A 19,388-nucleotide genomic window follows, 5' to 3' on the forward strand; every position below is an offset into this window, starting at 1 on the left:
AAGGGACATTGGTAAATGTTAATACAGATAAACCAATTACATACATTAAGAAAAATTTGAAGCTGCTTTTCTGTAGGGTGAGAAATAAAATTCATGTTGCTATCTAACCTTCATTGAATAATAAGATTAAATCAACTTCCACAAAAACTCCCTGCAGGCTGGTTGTGGTGGCAAACACTCGGGAGACAGGTGGATTGGTGAGTGGTTCCAGACCAGCCTGATCCACATAGCAAGTTCCAGAATAATCAGAACTACAAATGGAGAACCTACCTCAGAAAAAAATTGAAGCAAAACAAACAAAAAACCCTCCACACATGAACTAATGTTGGTTAGATGATATTCTCACATTTGTGGAAACCTTTGCTGACATTAGGAGTTTGTTTTGCTTTGGGTTTCGTTTTAGACATGGTCTCACTATGTAGCTCTGGCTGTCCCGTAATTCACTATCCAGGCCAGGCCTGCCTTTGCCTCCCTAGTGCTAGGATTAAAATCATGTGCCACTAAGCCTAGCCTAGACTTTGAATCTTCAGCTGGGGATAGCAAACCTTTCTGACTTGTAACATTAATTTTTCTTTATGTTAATTTCCATAAAAGTATGGCAACATACAACTTGAACAATTTACTTCAAGCCCACCTGTTTTGTGTATGTAGTTGTATGCACTCATGAGTCACTCAGGTGACTGCTGTGACTCTCTGCATTATTTTTGTTTGTTTTTGAGACAGGGTCTCTCTGGTAACAGCTCTGGCTGCCCTGGAACTTGCTTTGTAGCCCAGGCTGGCCTTGAACTCACAGAGATCCCTTTGTCTCTTCCTCCGGAGTGCTGGGATTAAAGGTGAGTGCCACCACTGCCTGGTTGTGCCTTTTTTTTTTTTTTAAAGACAGGGTCTATCTGTGCACCTGGAGCTCACTAGAGTGACTGGCCAATGAGCCTGTCTCCACCCCTCCCCAGACTCCATCCACAGAACTGGGAATACAATCAAGGGCCACCATGCCTGACTTTTACATGGGTGCTGAGGATCTAAACTCCGATTCTCTTCCTTGTGAAGCAAGCCCTTTGTACACTGAGTCATCTCAGCTCTTTTGGGGGTAAGGTGTGTGTATGTTCCTGCATTTGTGTGTGAGCACCATGTGCATGCAGGTGCCTGAGGAGGGCAGTAGAGGGCGTCAAACTCCTTGGAATTGAAGTTATAGGCAGTTGTAAACTGCCTGGTATGTTTTGGGAACTGAACCCAGGTCCTTTGTAAGAGCATCAAATATTCTTAACAGTTGAGCCATAATCCCCACTTATTTTTTTTTTTTAAGGCAGTCTCATGTAGCCCAGGATGGTCTTAAACGCGGTAGGTAGTCCAAGATGACCTTGAACTGCTAATCCTCCCACCTGCATAGTTGGATTGCTGGAGATACAGGTGGGTATCGAACCCAGAGCTTCATGTAATCTATGTATGATCTTCACATAATCTAGGCAAGTATTCTGCTAACTAAGCTACATCTCCAACCTGTTTGTTGTGCGCTTGGTTGGTTGGTTTTGGGGTGTGTGTTATCATTGTCAGGGAAGGGATGTCACACAGTACACAGGTAGAAATCCGAGGAAAACCTGCAGTAGGCTCTCTCCGTTCACAGCTGTGGGATCAGACTCAGGCTACCTCACCCACTGACCCATCTGTGATGCTCTAGAATACTGGCTCTCTTTACTTGTCCTTAGCCAGACATGGTGGTGCACACCTTTAAGCGCAGCACTTGGGAAGCAGGGGTAGGCTTTAAGGATTTCTATGAGTTCAACGTCACAGTGGTCTACAAAGCCAGTTTTATTTGTCTCAAAAAATATTTCCCTTACTACTTCAATCTCATTGTTATGTTTACATCCTTTTCATTTAGTTTTGGTAGGTCATAGTCTATAAATTTTTCTAATTCAAGATTTTCTAATTTGCTGGCATATAGGTAGGCTTTCAAAGTGATCCTGACACTGGTGTCTGTTGTAAAATTCAGCTCTAGTTTTATTGATTTTTTTTTTTTTTTGGCCTTTTGGGTAATTTAGCTGGAGAGTTCATTCCTGTTCATTTTTCTACCAAAGAAATCCTGTGTTGATTCTTTGTTCCTGTTTCCACTTATGTAAGGTTTTTGTTTGCTTCCCCCCCCCTCCCCTTTGGTCCTTTTATTGAGACAAGTTGTTTTTTTTTTTTTTTTTAAACTGTGTAGCCCTGGTTGGCCTGGACTCACTGTAGACCAAGCTGGTCTTGAACTTACAGGACAGTACTACCTCAGCCTCCCTTGTATTAAGATTTCAATGATTTCTGCCCTGATCTATTTTTCTGATGATTTTGTTATTGCTATTTTTCTAAGACCTTGAAGTTCACCAATATTTGAGACCTCTGATCTAAAAAAAAATTTCATGTGTATGAGTGTTTTGCCTGCATGTATATCTATCCACCAAATGCCTGGTGGTCAGTAGGGGGAAAGGGGACCTTTGAAAGCAGATCACCTGGGAATCAAACCCAGGACCTATGAAAAAGCAGCAAATGTTCTTAACTGGCGAGCCACAAGCCCCTCAAAATTTTGTGAATAAAAATATACGCCAGGTATGGTGGCACACATATTTAATCCCAGCACTCAGAAGACGGGCAGATCTCTGTGAGTTCAAAGCCAAGCTCGTCTACATAGTGAGTTTTAGAACATCCAGGTCTATAAAGACCTTGTCTCACAAAAACAGATTAATTTCTTAGTCTAGCCCACTAGATATTACCAGGATTTTGTTCTGTGGGGAAAGGTGTTACAAATAATGGACAGGTGTTCTATCCATAAATTCCATTTTCTGAAAAACTAAGTTTGTGTTATTACTCTGTGATCACACATAATGCAGAGCATTTGTGGAGTCAGATGACAACTCTGTGGGGTGGATTTCCTTGTCTCACTTCTACACAGGTTGTGGGGACTGAACACGGATCACCAATCTTCACAAGTGCCTTTGCCCACTGAGCCACCTAGCTACTTCTTTAGTTCTGAGGTAGGTATCATGCAGCCCCTGCTGGATTCAAACTCCCTACATTACTAGGAAGACTCTGAGCTCATGGTTCTCCTGCATCCACTTCCCAAGTGCTGGGATGTGGGGCCACTATATATTGCCCTTCTGTTTTAAACCTGACAGTGACCTGTATTTATTCCTTGCAAACCCTGTCTTTCATAGTAGAAATGTCTATCCTACACCCATCCAGCTGTCTGAATGTTGCATGCCTCTAAGCTCCTTCCGGTCAGTATGATTGTGCTCTTAACAAGGAAGTTAGCCTCCAATTTAGCTCACTGTGGAGCTGTCTTCCCGGTGGTGAGGGTTTGTTTAGGATTAGAATGCTCACTAGGACAAAATGCTTGAGTTTTGGAAAGGGCCTGTGCAAGAAACTTAATATTTAAGCTTAATTAACTAATCTTGTTTTGGCTCAGGTGAACCTTATGCTTTTCTTTAACTTCAATTCCAAGTCACTACTCCTACACTCTCCCTATCTCAGTGAAAGTACTAGGTCAAGGTGCTTTTTAGCCATTAGGGAGTCATGTATTCATCCACCCAACTGTCATGTCTTATTTCTGGTACTTACAGTGGCTACAATTTACTACCATACCCCCAAACATAACTAAGTGTTCTTCATTGAGAAAGTCTCACTATGCTGCCCATGCTAGTCTTGAAATTCTGGGCTTCAACAACCAGCTACCTCATCCTCCCAAGTAGCAGCATTGCCAATAGAAATCATTTTCATTATTTTTAAAGACAGTAGTCCTGACTGGCCTGGAGCTTGTGAGTACACCAAGCTGATCTTGAACTGAGCCATGCCTGCCTCTGCCTCTAGAACACTGGGATTAAAGGCACATGACACTATTCCTAGTTTGCCAAAAATCTTAACTACTGTAAAACTTTTTATAGTAGAACACCAAGATTTTCTGGATGAAAGCATTTATATTACACTTTTATTTTGCAAGAAAATAAATTATACAACTTAAAAATAAAATCCAAAAAATTAAGCAGTTCATCAAAATATTTCAACCTACTGCATACAGAAACTGCTACTGTGTAAAACTGTACAGTGTCATCTCAGTATGTAGTGGTGCACATTCAAAACTGTACAGACCATGAGGAACTCCAGACCACACATAGTGTAGATGACAGGAACGCCCTTAAACAAAGTTTCTTTCATAACTGTCGCTTGAGAGAACTTGTGACAGCATCCCGGTCATTTACATGAAAACAGAAGAGCCAGCTTGAGTTTATGACAGCAAATCTTTCTGTAAACTAGCAAATATTCCTCCAAGATTGAGTCTGAAAAATTTGCCCTTGGAGCAGGGCTAATGATATCATATTCCATTTAATGAAGAGTAAAAATAAGAATAACATTTCATTTTTGGAGACTTTAACATTTATGCACAAATTAAGAGCAAGAGATTTAAATGAACAGGTTGATAAACCCAAGGACCTCCTCCAATAATTGTAAAAATTGGGCAACTTCAGAATTTGAGGATCCTTATAAAATGTTAGACCATGATGGTCTAACATTTGTCTAGCTGTGAGCATCAAGTATGTTCCACATTTTCCACTGTGTGAATCTGTTTCTTGTCTCCTTACTCTGGCCATGAGATGGCAACAGGTTACCATTTATTAGATGAAAGTAATCAAAACTCTGAGCCTGCTACACTATCCATTTAAAAATGGCTCTTCGTGGTGGGTAGGAGGTGGGGCTTTTCTTCCCCTTACCTGTGCAATGCGTGGCCCTGCTTAGACAGCAAGAATGCAAGGTCTGCAGGGAAAGAGAGGTCAGACAGGGAACATTAATGGTGGTTCTGAACCTTCAGAAAGCTCCTGGTTAAAATCTGTTTCAGAATTTTTTAAATTAGCAAATCTATTGATAAAACATTTAAAGAAAATCTCAACAATGGTATAGGCAATAGGCACCTTGTCAACTAAACAGTTCTGAAAAACACCAAAAAGTAGTTACACTTTTGTATATATATTTTAAAAAAAGGATGAAAACTGTTAAGTCTGTGGTATTTACTGCTGTTCATTCCCCAAAATACAATTAGGACATAATTAACTATTAAAAAATTTATAAAATTTAATAAAAAACTTTGCTATGGATTTATTGTTACCCACTGTGCATTAAGTTTGCCTTTATAAATCAAAACATCACAGCTCTCATTCTTAAATGACCAAAGCGATTAGAAATTTCAAAGATGTTCTAAAAAAAATTATGGTTTAAAATGACAAATCTTAAACATTAAGAAATGGCCTAAAATTTCTCCCTTGATTGTTTCCTCCTTTGGCATTCTGGTATTGGGACATAAAAATTTGCCAACACCAAACTATTAAGTAGAAGGGCCATAGTCATTATAAAACGATCTCCTTGAATTCTGGATGCACCAACTCCAGCTATCATCCACATCATGGAAGCAGTGAGCACTGAGTCGCTCTGCACACCTGCTCTCGCCATGGCCTCCTCAGAGCAGCAGGGTAGACGGTAAGCATACATGCACTTCCAACTTCCTATGAGGTTCACGACAGAGAGTTGACTATAATTAGCAAAACCATAAACGTCTGACACATACTTCCCTTCTTCATTCCAGGAAGGAGCTCACAGCTGCTGAGGCTGCAGGCAGGTCCACAGCCCACTGTGGTGATATAACACTGTATGCTTCTCAACTCTCCATTTTCTGCTAATTTCAAAACCATACTTCAAAATATTACTTAACATCAAAGGTTATAAAATAATTTGCAAGAACACTTGAAACGTGCACCACAATGAGTAAAAATCCACATGGAGCCATTTTTCCTGATGGGGAATAATTCTCTCTTCAGTTGCTCAAGTCTTCAGTGTCTAACTTCCCACTGCACCGTGAAGTCCTGAGACACCGCTCTGGATTAACTGAGAGAAGCAAGGTAAGTGTTGCCCTCTGAACATTTTAAAAATGCTTATTTTTAAAATATATAAATATATATGTACATATTTGGCAAGGTTACTGCTCACGTTAAGACTAACAACTCTGAGTGCTTCTCGGGTCTCAGGCTGCAATCCCATCTCTTCTCCTCCTCCTAGGTGAGGGGTAATTAATTACCTTTTAACAGAGAATGTCTTTCCAGAAAACTGAGGTGGTAAATCCCTAATCACAACACTTTCAAAACACCAAATAATTCTATGCTACAGGTTTAGAAAGCAATTCTCTCATTGTACTGTATCAGCACATTTCTGCATTGTTTTCAATAAATTTAAGTGTATTAGTAACACACTTAACATGTTTGCTTTGCAATCAATGACTTACCTACACCCATAAATTCAACAACTGAAGCAACGTTCATTATAAACTTCATGTTTTCAAAACAAGCTCTCCAACCATAGAAGACTTAGAAAGAAAAGCCCAAATCTTTATCATTTAACAACCAACAACTAAAACAGCAGTCCCCTGCTTGATGACAATCAGGATTTGTAAGGTAGAAATATTTAATACCATTTTCAGGTCACCATTTCAATCCAGTTATTAAACTGAAAGCAGTGTTTAACAACTTGACGGCCTCATCTTCTCCAATACACTTGCCCTTTCCCAACATGGTGTTGACAACTTCATTCTTTTCGCCAAAAGAAGCTAAGAGTGCTACCTCTAGCTTTAACTGCATTTAAAAAAAGATAAAAGCATTTTCAGTGCAATATCTGAATTTCCTTCCTTGTGCAAGTATATTCCTTTAAAGAGGAAAGGGGGGTAAAAGAAGCAACAAGAACCCCACCCTCACCCTTCCAAAATGTTACTTCTCTTGGTGGGTAAGAATTCAACTGACTTTGAAGTTCATAACGGGCTCTTCATGAATGCAATTTTCTCCACAAAACTGCATGCTGTTAAAGAGTGTGCAACATGAAGGGAATGCCATCATGCTAACTAATGTGACTGGCAAAATATAGTCGTTTGTAAGGTAAGGCAGAGAGTTTAATATTTATGTAATCAAAGTCCAAATAAACCTTCCTCCAGCTCAAACCAGGACAACTTTCTGTCCAGGTGCTCCAGAATCAGTGCTCGTTCGGAACAGTGGCCCAGCGCTCAGCTAGGCCATGTATATGAACGTGTTGATGTCAGCCTCGTCTCTCCTGATGTACTTGTGCTCTATCAGCCACTCAATTTGCTCTTTTATCATTTTCTTCTGTGGTAAGAACATGTTTTTCAAAATTTCTACTAATTCAGTCTGCAGCTGAGCATTGCTAATTTTCTTTCTCATTTTCATTATTTGTATGATGGCTTCCTAAAAGAAAAATAAAAATGAAATACATTACTACATTACATTTGTTTGAGTAAAGCAAATCAGTAACTTTTCCTACTTAACCTGGACTTTTACTCAACAATTTTTTTCATTACACTTATTACAAAGATTTTGAAAGTAAAGAGATTAATAATGTGTTTGAGTGTTTGTTTCCCTGTATGTCTGTGTGCCACATACATGCCTGGTGCCTGACAGGCTGGAAAGGGGACTGGATCCCCTGGAACTGGAGTTACAGACACCTGTGAGCACTGTGTGGTGCAGGTGAGATAGCTCGTTGGGTAAGGGCACTTGCTGGCTGGCAAGCATGACGACCTGAGATGTACTCCTGGGACCAACGTGGTGGAGAATGGAATCAGTTCTTACAAGTTCTTACAAGTGCTCTGACCTATACACACACACACACACACACACACACACACACACACACACACACACACACATACAAATAAATAAATGAAATAAAAAAGATACAAGAATTCCCTTACATAAAATTGCCTCTAATATTCAGATATTCCTTTGTATAATAGAAGAGAACCATAGGTGTGTCTTAAAAATCAGGAAATACCACTCTATTAACTAGACAATTAACTAGTCTAGACTAACAAAGTGACAATGTTTACCATAGATCCTGTTTTTAGTTTTATTCTTGTTTTTAATGTTTAAATATTTCTATAGGGATCAACATTTTTCACCAAAGTCAATTTATCAATATGTCTTGGTCCTCTTTTTCGAGACAGGGTTTCTCTGTGTAGTCCTAGCTGTTCAGTTAATAGTCATACAGCATTTATACTGTATTAGATGTTATGATCTAGATTATATAAAATATATGGGAGAAGATGTATAGGGCATATTCAATTACTACAGATTTTATCTAAGAGATGAGAGCAACGAGATTCTGGGAACTGCAGGAATAGTGGAGCGAGAGGAGGAATCCTTGAACTAATTCCCTATGGACACTAATGGACCACTGTATGTATTCAACATTAAATACTGAATTTTACTGCCAACTAAATAAGCTTGAGAACCTAGCACTATTCAGCAGAAAAAAATTTCCTGCATCAGTATGACAGTCTTTTCACTGATACTAGATAATCTGCAATATATTATATTATCAGGCATTTAAGATTTTTAAACAAGGTTTCGAGGCATATCATTGTGCATACATTAAATGCTAAGTGTTTATGAGCACATGCCATAGCATGCACGTGGAAGCCAGAGGACAATCAGTTCTCTTTCATCTTTTCCCCCTGCCTGGTTTTTCAAGACAGGGTTTCTCTATGTAGCCCTGGCTGTCTGGAACTCATTTTATAGACCGTGAACTCACAAAGATCGCTGTCCTGGAACTCATTTTATAGACCCTGAACTCACAAAAATCCTCTGGCTCCTGAGTGCTGAGATTATAGGCGTGGACCACTGACTCCTGGCTCTCCTTTTATCTATGAGTTGCTTCCTGGGATTAAACTCAGATCACCAGGCTTCTAATAGTAAAGGATACCAGGCTTCAGATTATAAAGATGGCTTTATGTCAAAACTCCAGACATAAAGGGGGGGGCCCCCCCGGGGCGGTGTCTGTACCTCCAGAAATGTGAAGACTACAAGAGTATTGCACTGGCCACAGTTTTAAATAATAGTAAATAAAAATTGTAAAAGTAGGACAAAAAAGGAGTTTGGGTTAAGATATACTAAAATTAAAATAATCAATTTGCAATAAACTTTTAAAAGTTTAAAAAACTTATGTGTGTCCATGGGTGAGCCCAGGGACAGTGCATGCTCTAGTGCACAGGCAGAGGTCAGAGGACAACTGGAAGCTGGGGTCCTCTGGCCACCATGGAGATTCCTGGGACTGAACTCAGGTTGTCAGCTGCATTTACCTACTAAGCGTCTCACCATCTCTATTTTTTCATATTATAGTGTATTTAATTTCTCTTGTCGTCTCTGTGTGTAGGTGTGCCATGGTTTTTTGTGGAGGCCAGAGGACAACTTTCCCAGGAATTAGTTTTCTCCTTTTACCATGTGGGTCACCGGGATGGAGCAAGCTGTCAGCTTGGTCAAGTATCTTTACCTCCTGAGTGGTCTCACATTCCCAGTGATGATAATTGTTATGTTCAGAAACCATCACAATCCTAATTTTAACACATTTTTAAAAGGAAAATATAAATATCAGATGTTTCTTAGTTCTAAATAAAATTCCTAAATGCACATTAAATACAATTTTAAATACTTCAAGTCTACAAATTCTAAGCTGTTGCTAAGATACATTTATTCAGTGGCAATCAAAAGGAGACATAACTAAAAACAAAGGCTCTGTCCAAAAAATACATCAGAAATTACTGGAAGCCTCCAAACCTTAAGGGCATTTCTGGTAGCACTAAAGAATTAGTTCACTGGGCAGCAGTAGCATATGCCTTTAATCTCAGCACTCAGGAGGCAGAGCCAGGCAGATCTCTGTGAGTTTGAGGTCAGTCTGGTCTACAGAGCGAGCTCCAGAACAGGCACCAAAACTACACAGAGAAACCCTGTCTGGGGGGGGAGGGGGGATTAGATTAATTTAATTTTTAAATTCTAGTTAAATAAGCATCAGCTCTTATTTACAAATAAATAACTTACATGGCTTTTAATTTAGTGGCTGGGGTTAAAAGAATGTACCACCGTGCCCAACTTTTGAAAAATTTTTTTAAAAAGTTTAAGAATTTAGACATTCTTTCTCCCTAAACAAACCTGGGTTCTTAATATTCTTAGCTGAACTATCCCTTCATTTTCTTCTTCTCTCATTCTTTCTGTAGTAAGCTGCAAGCGTCCAATCAAATTGATTTTTCCCCTTTTCTGAACTTTTCCATTTTTTCTGCAAAAAAAAAAAAGCGTTAAACATCTTGTTATAGCACAATGTCAGAAGTTTGAACTAGTCTAAAAACTAACATCTTGTTATAGCACACTGTCAGAAGTTTGAACTAGTCTAAAAACTAACATCCAGAGCTGTTTAAAAGGGTAAGTAACACGACATACAGTTTTCCCTTAAGTAATCCCAGGCTTGTTATGAGGGCATCTATCTATAATTACCTGTAACCCTAGCACTTAGGAAGCTGAGGCAACAAACTATTTCAAGCAATTATTTAAAAAAGCTCTTTAATTCCTTCAAACATGATATAGCCTCTGCTGACCAGTGACTGCATTCCTCAACAAATTACAGTTCCATGAAACAATAATAATTAAAGATGAGAGAATTTTATTCAGCAGTATCTGACTAAGTCTTCAGATAAACAGCTCTGTTGGATAAGGCTGTTCTATCCCACCCACTCAATCTCTAATATTTTAAATATAAAAAAAATGAAATGATACAAATCTAGTGATAATATTCAGTTACCGTTTTTTTAACATCACATGAGGCAAATGATTATTTTAATAAAACAAAAGCACTAAAATTCAGCATGGTACTTTTATTTAAATCAACCAACATGAACCTCACATTAGGCTGAACTCCTGGTTCACGGAGAAGAGGGTCCCTTCTGTGAAGTCTTTGGGGGAGTTGACTTGCGGTTCGTACAACAAAACTTGCCGTTTGAGCTTAGGAAAAGCTACTAATGACTGTGAGGGGAAAAAAAAACACAGTTAGCACAGTAAATTCGAAGGAGTGCTAGGGTCAACTCTATAGTACAGACAAGAATGACTTCAGACAAATTTACAATCTGAACTTTTATGTAACAGCTCCGTACACATGACAAAGTATGCATTATAAAAAGAAGAGAAAAGAGTTGATTCTGAAAAAGTGATAAATGTTCTTTTACTACATGGAGTGAGACAAGGACTGGTCAATCATACAGGACCTGAGTAAAACTGTCTGCCAGTGGTATTCAGGCAGTTTCCTCCACTGGAAACAGTTTATTCTGGAATTTGAATAACAGAGTAAACACTAAATGCAACTATAATCAAGAATATCATGAGCACACTTTACAAACATTCACAAAAACTAAAACGAACCAGCTCAATCTCTCTCTCTTTTTTCTGTGGTCCTTTTCTACTTTGGTAACTTGCCTCTTTTCTTTCTTTCTTTCTTTCTTTCTTTCTTTCTTTCTTTCTTTCTTTCTTTCTTTCTTTCTTCTTTTCTTTCTTTCTTTCTTTCTTTCCTTTTATTTTTTAGTTAGAAGTCATATTCAGAGCATCATGAATTAAAAAATTTACAGTGGGAAAAAAAAAAAAATAGAAAGCCGTGGGGTGGTAGCACATGCCTTTAGTCCCAGCACTTGGGAGGCAGAAGCAGGCTGACTTCAAGGAGAGCCTGGTCTACAAAGCAAGTTCCAGGACAGCCAAAGCTACAAAGACAAACCCTGTCTCCAATACCTTTACACACACCCCACTGCAAAAAACCAAAAAATTTATAGTGGCTTAGGTATGAACTTCAGGGGTAGAATGTATGCCTAATGTATACAAGGCACCAAAATTCCAGTTTTACAAACCATTCCCATATTATCAACCATGCCACTATTTTAAAAACAAAATCAAAGAGAAGATAAAACAAACCCATAAAGTCCTTCTAAGTTCAGCATCAGGGAGTTCCGTTGCAAGTTTTAGATTTTCAAAGCTGATTTTCTCTCTGGGCCTTTGGTTCCATGCAAACAGCACAGCCAACTGAAATGTGGTTACTTCTAAATCATACTGACCGACTTCATTCTTAAATGTTATCTGTAATAGATACCAAGGCTTTATGAAGCTTACTGTAGTATCTAGTAAAATGTACATGAGATACTAAGGGGAAAATCAGGTTGCTACTTTTCTTCCAAGACCCATTCTTCCTTCCTTATAGGTAATAATTTTAGCAGCCTCTCCCAGCTTCAGTGGGGCCATGTGACTTCATTCTGTCGAATGTGTTTGAAATAGAAATGATGAGGAAAATGTTTACCTCTTCCTCCTTTCCCTTTCTTTTTGTAAAAAAACAGAGTTGGGGATCATATTGTATTCTATAGTCAAGGTCATTGGTTTGATAAGTATTCACTGAAACTTGAAAACCATGTCCCTAAAACTAGGGACAGAGCCACAATTTTTTGTAATAATTTTAAAATTAATTTACTTTTATTTTGCATGTGTGGATGTTTTGCATGCATATATGCCTATACACCACATATGTGCAGTATCTGTAGGACAAAAGAGGGCGCCAGATCTCTGGAGCTGGAGTCAAAGACAGTTGTGAGTCACTGCAAATTGAAATTAGGTCTTTTGGAAAAGCATTAGTGTTCTTAATCACTGAACCATCCCTTCAGCCCTTAGGTAACTCTACCGGCACCCAAATTGATAACCCATCTACTTACAATTCCATTTGACATGAGATGATGCCAGTGTAATTTTCTACCACTATGATTTTTTTTGTAAAATTCTTCTACCTCAGGTATCAAATCCTCCAGTTCAGTAGGAAGTGAGACGAAGACTTTCTCAGAGCTTCTAGACCAGGCACCAGCATTCAGAATCTTTATGTTAACTGAATCAGCTGCAGGTAAGAAAATCAGAAATTATAAATATTTTGACAGCAAGTTAAATTTTACAGAAAATAAACAAGGATGAAGCTTTAGTTAAAAGGGTCCTTTTGTTTTGAGATAAATATTCACAGACCTAGCGTTCTATTTTGACAAATGTTATAATATGGACTTTGTAAAAATCTTTGATATTTACTTTAAATAACTGAAAAAGATATTTTTAAGCTTAAAAAATACTTCCATTTAATTATAAATAATACCTGGTAATGCCAACTTATTATTTTTATGCATTTCCTTAAAAGCTTGGTTCAAGTCTTCAGATACTTTTATGTCCTGAAACATTCTAGCGAGCTTGTTCACATAATCTGCTGGCATACCAACTTCCTACAAAAATCAAAGACAGAGAAATAATAATTATGTAATCTGACATAGTACAAGGAAAAAACTTTTTAAAAAATCTTTATTTTTATTTAATGTGCACTGGTGTTTTGCCTGAATGTATGTCTGTCAGGATGTCGAATCCCACTTAAGAGTTGTGAGCTGCCTGTGGGTGCTGGAAATTAAAACTGCCCTTCTGGAAGAGCAGCTGCTGCTCTTAACTGCTGAACTCTCTCTCCAGCCCCAGGAATAGAAACCTTAGGAAATTATCTTGTTTATTATTGGAGCTTCTGGGGATTGAACCCAGGGCCTGCCTACTGCATGATAAGGTAGATAAGTTCTCTACCACTGAGCTTCAACCCTATCTAAGAATCTTAATAAGAAAATTCTTTATTAGAATATAGTGTAACACTTGTGACATTTGATTCTTTGAAAACAAACAGGATAGTTTAGGTAGTCTTTGCTTTGTAAGATTCCAGTATGCATGGATTTCAGTTACTGCAAAGTGAATAAAATCAGCTCAACTCCAGTTGACACCTTTAGCAGGTCAATCCATAAATCAGGACAAAGATAACAGAAGAACAGCAGTGATACAGCTCAATCATAGCATCCTCGGGGCCTGGACTTGGTCACTAACCTGAAAGAATCAACTCCCTATTTACTGGGAGATGGCCTTGCTAGGGTAATGGTCCTCTAAGCCTCCATTTCCTTGACTCACAGCTTTTTATAAAATTATAGTGGTTGTAATTTATTTTAGTATTTAGTAGCAAAGACATGGTAAAAAAAAAATTGGTGATTTCTTCCTGGATACTACTTAAATTCAGTTAAAATTAACGGAAGTACAACAGTAAAAACAAAGCAGGCTTAAAATTTATTAAGAAAAAGCACCTTATTAGACACTCCTAATTTTATACATTTGATTATATATTCTTAAAAATGAATCTACTTGACATTAACAATGATACCATAACATATTATTTTGCCATGAAAGTTGATTCATGTGCTACATTAAAAAAAAAACAAGCAGTTTAAGTTTAAAAAACAAACAAACAAACAAAAAACACCCTATTTTTAGGCAAATGAGATGGCCAGTCAAGCAAGGGTGCTTTGTGATGAGCCTAGTCATCTGATCCAATCCCTGGGACACACAAGGTAGAGAAAGCGGGGCTCCTGCAAGCTATCCTTTTCTCTCTTATGCCTGCCTGCCCTCCACCCCACCTCAAAAAATGTGAAGAAATTGTTGTACTTACTCTTAGCCACTCTACCATGTTTTCTTCAATCTCACTGTCAGCAGAGATATCCAATATGAGACGTCGGGTAAGATGAGCTTTGTGATACCTCATAAAGACATCTTTATTTTGTACATATTTAAGTACCAAGAGCTGCACAGAAGACAAAGTTACTTTACATTCTCAGCCATTTCTGTCATGTAGACCTTCCTATATTCCCCAAAAGCCAAGATGTAGAGATTTACAAACACATAAACAGAGGCCTATTAACTTACACATCTTCTAGAATACAAAGTTAGCAAATATAAGACTGTTTTTGCCTTTTTTTCTTAAAGACAGGGTCTCTCTAGTCCTGTAACTCACTCTGTAGAAGAAGCTAGGCTTGAATTCAGAGATCCACCTGCCTCAACCTCCTAAGTCCTGGGATTAGAGATGTGCAGCACCATGCCTGGCTGTATATTTGAGACTAATGAACTAACCTTTTAGTTCCTACTAATTCAAGTTTTTCAGACTTTATATAAATGTGATAATACCTTAGAGGAAAACAAGCAGTTATTTCTCAACATAGCTTCTTCTTTTCTTTTGTGACACCAATCCTCTCCCTAGGCCTTTCTGTCTGGATGTTTCTCATTTTTGCCATCTCTACATTCCTCCAACCAGGAGGACCCCAACAAAAAAAAAGCAAAAAACTAACTTTCATGCACACTCACTTGTCCCCTATCTATCTTGGTCTCTCACAAAAAGGAGTGAAAAGCTCAACTTGATTTTTTGTTATTTAACAGAAACAGACTTTAATACAAATCACCTAATGCATCAAGAAAGAAGCCAGGAGTATTGATTGTCCACCACTTAGGAGACAGAGGCAGGCTGATAATGAGCTTAAGGTCAACCAGCTACTTGAATGAGAGAACCATTACTTTTTTTTCCCATTAATTTATTTATTATGTATACAGTGTTCTGCCTGAAGGCCAGAAGGGGGTGCAAGATCTCATTACATGGTTGTAAGTCACCATGTGGTTGCTGGGAATTGAACTCAGGACCTCTAGAAAGAGCAGCCAGAACTCCTAACTGCTGGGCCATCTCTCTAGCCTGAGAGACTCATCTTAAAAAACACAAGGCTGAAGATGTAACTAAAATGGTTTAGTGCCTGTCTAGCATGTACAGGCCCACCTCAATCTCCAACATTATACAGGGGTAAGAGCCCACACTTGGGAAAGGGCATGAACAGGCATACACTGAGGAATAAACATATTTTCTTTCAGTAAGCTATTGAATAAAAAATTTAGGTAAAACTAACCTTATGTAAGTGTGACACTGTAAAACTTAATAATAATTTTTACAAATAAACACATATCTCTCTTTATGTAGTGTGCACATGTGTATGATATGGAGGCTAGAGGTTGACATCTGGCACCTGGAACTTCTCACTATTTCTCTGTACTTTTTAAAAAATTTATTGTATCTGTATGGGTATTCCTGCATGTACCACATTCATACAGTGCCTGTGGACAATGTCAGATCTTTTAGAACTGGAGTTACAGATGGTTGAAAATGCATGGCCTGCGAACCAAACTGGTTCTCTGCAAGAGCAGCCATGCTCTTTACTACTGAGCCATCTCTCCAACCTACCTTACATTTTGAGACAGGATTTCTCACTGAACCTAGACCTCACTGACTCAGCAAAGCTGGCTAGTCAGAAGGCCTTGGAATCCACCCATTTTACACCGAATGCTTACCCCCAGTGTTGGGTTACAGATGCTCATCACCACAATCAGCTTTTGGCTTTTACGTGCATTGGTGCCATGCAGATGCTGGAAATTGAACCGAGGTCCTCTGGCAGAGCAGTCAGTGCTTGTAACCACTGAGCCATCATCTCTCCATCCCCTCAGTGTTTGGCTTTTGTTACATGAGTGTAGTGCTTGCATAGGACCTTTAATCCACTGAGCCAAAGTTAAGTTTATTTAAGAACCTAATATAAAGCTGGATGGTGGGGGCACAGGCTTTTAATCCCAGCACTCGGGAGGAGGCAGAGGAAGGAGGATCTCTGTGACTTAGAGGCCAGCCTGGGCTACAGATTTGAGTTCCAGGAGAGGCTCCAAAGCTACACAGAGAAACTTGGGGTTGGGGGAAAGAACCTAAAATATAACAAAATATCTACTCTTCCTTCACAAGAGGACAAGACTGCCTTGGAGAAGAATCCTCATGCTCTCCTTACTGGCACAGCTAAACCTTTTAGAGAAAAGTAGGCATGCCCGTTCCTGAGTGGCACTCTAAAGACAGAAGCTGGACAGCCCCCAAGTGTTTCTACGTCCCATTTTAATCCTTCAAATACATGCTTCATGCCTTGGCTAAGTATGCCTCAAAGCATGCCTGCTATAGTTCTTTCCTAGTTAGACTTATTCAACTGAGCATGCTCAGGAAGAACTATGCCTTACCTTGATGTACTTTCCTATGTGAATGTATATAGCTTCTCATAGAACATCTCTATCTCCATACTTCCTTTGTTGGAGAAGAACACTGATTTGGATACAACTATTTCTCCTTATCTACTACAGGAAAATCTTTACTGATCAAAAACTAGATAAATAAATAAAAATGTACTTACCACTTCTTTAAGCTTTGCTTCAATCTCCTCAGAGGTTAGTTTTTTGCTTAATGGTGTTTTCCTTAATAACATATCACAGTAATTGGCAAGCAACTCAGGGCACTTTGATTCAGGCTGAGTTTTCAACCCCACTCTAGAAAACAAAAGCAATATTATGATTGCCTGAGCATCTGCTTCTAAGATGATTTTTCTTCATCTCCACAACACTGGTGATGAGCTGGCAATGAGCTCAGTGAAGAAACAAGAGTTAACAGTTAACAAACATATGTTAACAGTGGGCTCACTCTTTACTCTGCAGTGGGAAGAGTTGATAACTGTAATCAAAGTATCAGCCTATGCTGCAGCTGTGCTAAGGATCAGCCTCTAACTGGTTTACCACTACATTTAAAATGTTAGTCAGGTGGTGGTGGTGAACACCTTTAATTCCAGGACTTAGGAGGCAGAGGCAGGCTGAACTCTGTGAGTTCCAGGCCAGCCTGGTCTACAGAAGAAGTTACAGGCCAACCAAGGCTAACCAGAGAAACCATCTCAGAAATGCCCTTCTTTGGTTTTCAACTGAAAGCCAGACAGTTCTGTCACTCTGAGCAAGTATGACTAAAAGCTCTGTTGCCCTATGGCAACAAGACTTCTCAAAAAGCAGGGGAACTCTGCGACCCTGGAGACTCCTTGGTCTGTGAGTTTCGTTCGATCCTTTTGCCAAGGCTGCTTCTGTAGCTCTGCACAATCAGAACTGCTCTTCCAGCATTCTTCTCTACCATCAAACATTTCATTGCTCCTCACAGATGAGAGTCCTATATAACCTGGATGGTTTACTCTGGGCGGTAAATTAATCCTGACTGCCAATGTGATTTCACAGAGAAACACCTGTGTTAGTAAAGCACCCTGCTGGGTTTGTATGTGAGGGTGTTTCCAGTGAGGGTTAGTCTCTGGTCTCTTCTGTTAGGAATTCAAACTGTGAAGAGACTGTTGGGAGGTGGCCTCACTGGAGGAAGTAGGCAGCAGGCCGGGCAGGCGTGGGGGTCTTGGCCCACTTCTTCAGTGCTCCACTGTTTCCTACTGCCATGATGGAAGGTGCTGTACACCCTCCCTCCCACGAGGGAGTGACAAAATACAATAAAGCTTTTTTCCTTTCAAATTATTTATTTTTTATTATTTTTTTCTTTCATTATTTTTGAGACAGGATCTATAAAGTCCAGATTGGCCTCAAACTCAAGATCCTGTAGCCTCAGGAGTTTTAAAATTAAAGGGAACATACAACACACCAAAATGTCTATGAAATTCTGACTTTTAGATATAAACTATAGAGGATTCCATGCGGTAACTGTATCAATACTTAGAACTACTAGAAGATGATGTGCAGATATTAGTAGTCCAAATTCCAAGTTTCCATTTCTCTTTAGATTTTACTAAGCATAAATTCACTTTACCAACAAGAGTTTTGTTGTTGTTGTTGTTTTCTGTGTAGCCCTGGCTGTCTTGGAACTGGTTCTGTAAACCAGGCTGGTCTCAAACTCACTGAGATCCGCCTGTCTCTACCTCCCTAGTGCTGGGATTAAAGGCATGCACTACAACTGTCCTGTAATCTATTTTCCTTTTAAATTAAAGTTAGTATAGAAAGTAATGTGTTTCTTTTACTTATTTAATGAATCCATTTATTTGTATGGGTGGGTGGGTGTGGGGGTATGTGAAAGTCAGAGGAGACTTTGCAGGAATTAACTCACCTATCACATGAGCTTCATGGATTGAACCTAGAAATAGCTTGGCAGCAAACACCTTTCTTTACCAGCTTAACTATCTTGCAGGCCCACAAATAGGTGTCATTTTGACATTTTGTGCATATCTGTCATGACACTTTGAATACATCCTCATCCCTGCTCTTGCTGATTCCCTTCCTTCTCCAGCTAGTCTCCCTATTCTGCCTTCATGGTATATGCATTCTCTTACTAATTCACCTGTTTATTTCCTTCTGAACTGGAGATCAAACCCAGGGCCTCATTGTTGGGGAATATTATTTTTAGGGGTGTTACTTTTATTCATGTTGCATTTGTTTAACTCTGTGAAGCTGTGTCACTGTGCCTGTCTAAAATACCTGATGATATAATAAAGAACTGAACAGCCAATAGCAAGGCAGAAGAAAGGATAGGTGGGGCTGTCAGGCAGAGAGAATATATAGGAGAAAATCTGGGAGGGAAAAAAGAGAAGCAGCCAGAAAAGTAGGAGGACACCAGGGGCCAGCCACCCAGCTACACAGCCAAACATGGAGTTAAGAAGGAAAGAAAAGGTATACAGGAAGAAAGAAAGATAAAAGCCCAGAGGCAAAAGGTAGATGGAATAATTTAAGAAAAGCTGGCTAGCAACAAGCCAAGCTAAGAATAAGTCTCCATGTGTATTTATTTGGGAGCTGGGTGGCAGGCCCCGAAAAGAGCAAAAACAACCA

General features: G+C 39.0%; 1 protein-coding gene across 2 annotated transcripts in view; it reads right to left on the reverse strand.

The window, feature by feature from the left end:
• Window positions 1–3,930: 3,930 nt before the first annotated feature.
• The window catches only part of Cul5 (cullin 5), a 46,279-nt gene continuing 30,821 nt past the window's right edge, over window positions 3,931–19,388 (reverse strand). For both annotated transcript variants that reach the window (XM_059267897.1, XM_059267898.1), the window contains exons 12-19: window positions 16,952–17,084; window positions 14,368–14,499; window positions 13,000–13,123; window positions 12,578–12,753; window positions 11,793–11,954; window positions 10,741–10,859; window positions 9,996–10,119; window positions 3,931–7,259 (exon numbers count right to left, since the gene is read on the reverse strand). In XM_059267897.1, coding sequence (XP_059123880.1) covers window positions 7,065–7,259; window positions 9,996–10,119; window positions 10,741–10,859; window positions 11,793–11,954; window positions 12,578–12,753; window positions 13,000–13,123; window positions 14,368–14,499; window positions 16,952–17,084 — 1,165 coding nt within the window. In that variant the 3' untranslated portion in view covers window positions 3,931–7,064. The remainder of the gene's footprint in view (window positions 7,260–9,995; window positions 10,120–10,740; window positions 10,860–11,792; window positions 11,955–12,577; window positions 12,754–12,999; window positions 13,124–14,367; window positions 14,500–16,951; window positions 17,085–19,388) is intronic.

The sequence above is a fragment of the Peromyscus eremicus genome, chromosome 7, assembly GCF_949786415.1.
Source record: "Peromyscus eremicus chromosome 7, PerEre_H2_v1, whole genome shotgun sequence".
Taxonomy (NCBI): domain Eukaryota; kingdom Metazoa; phylum Chordata; class Mammalia; order Rodentia; family Cricetidae; genus Peromyscus; species Peromyscus eremicus.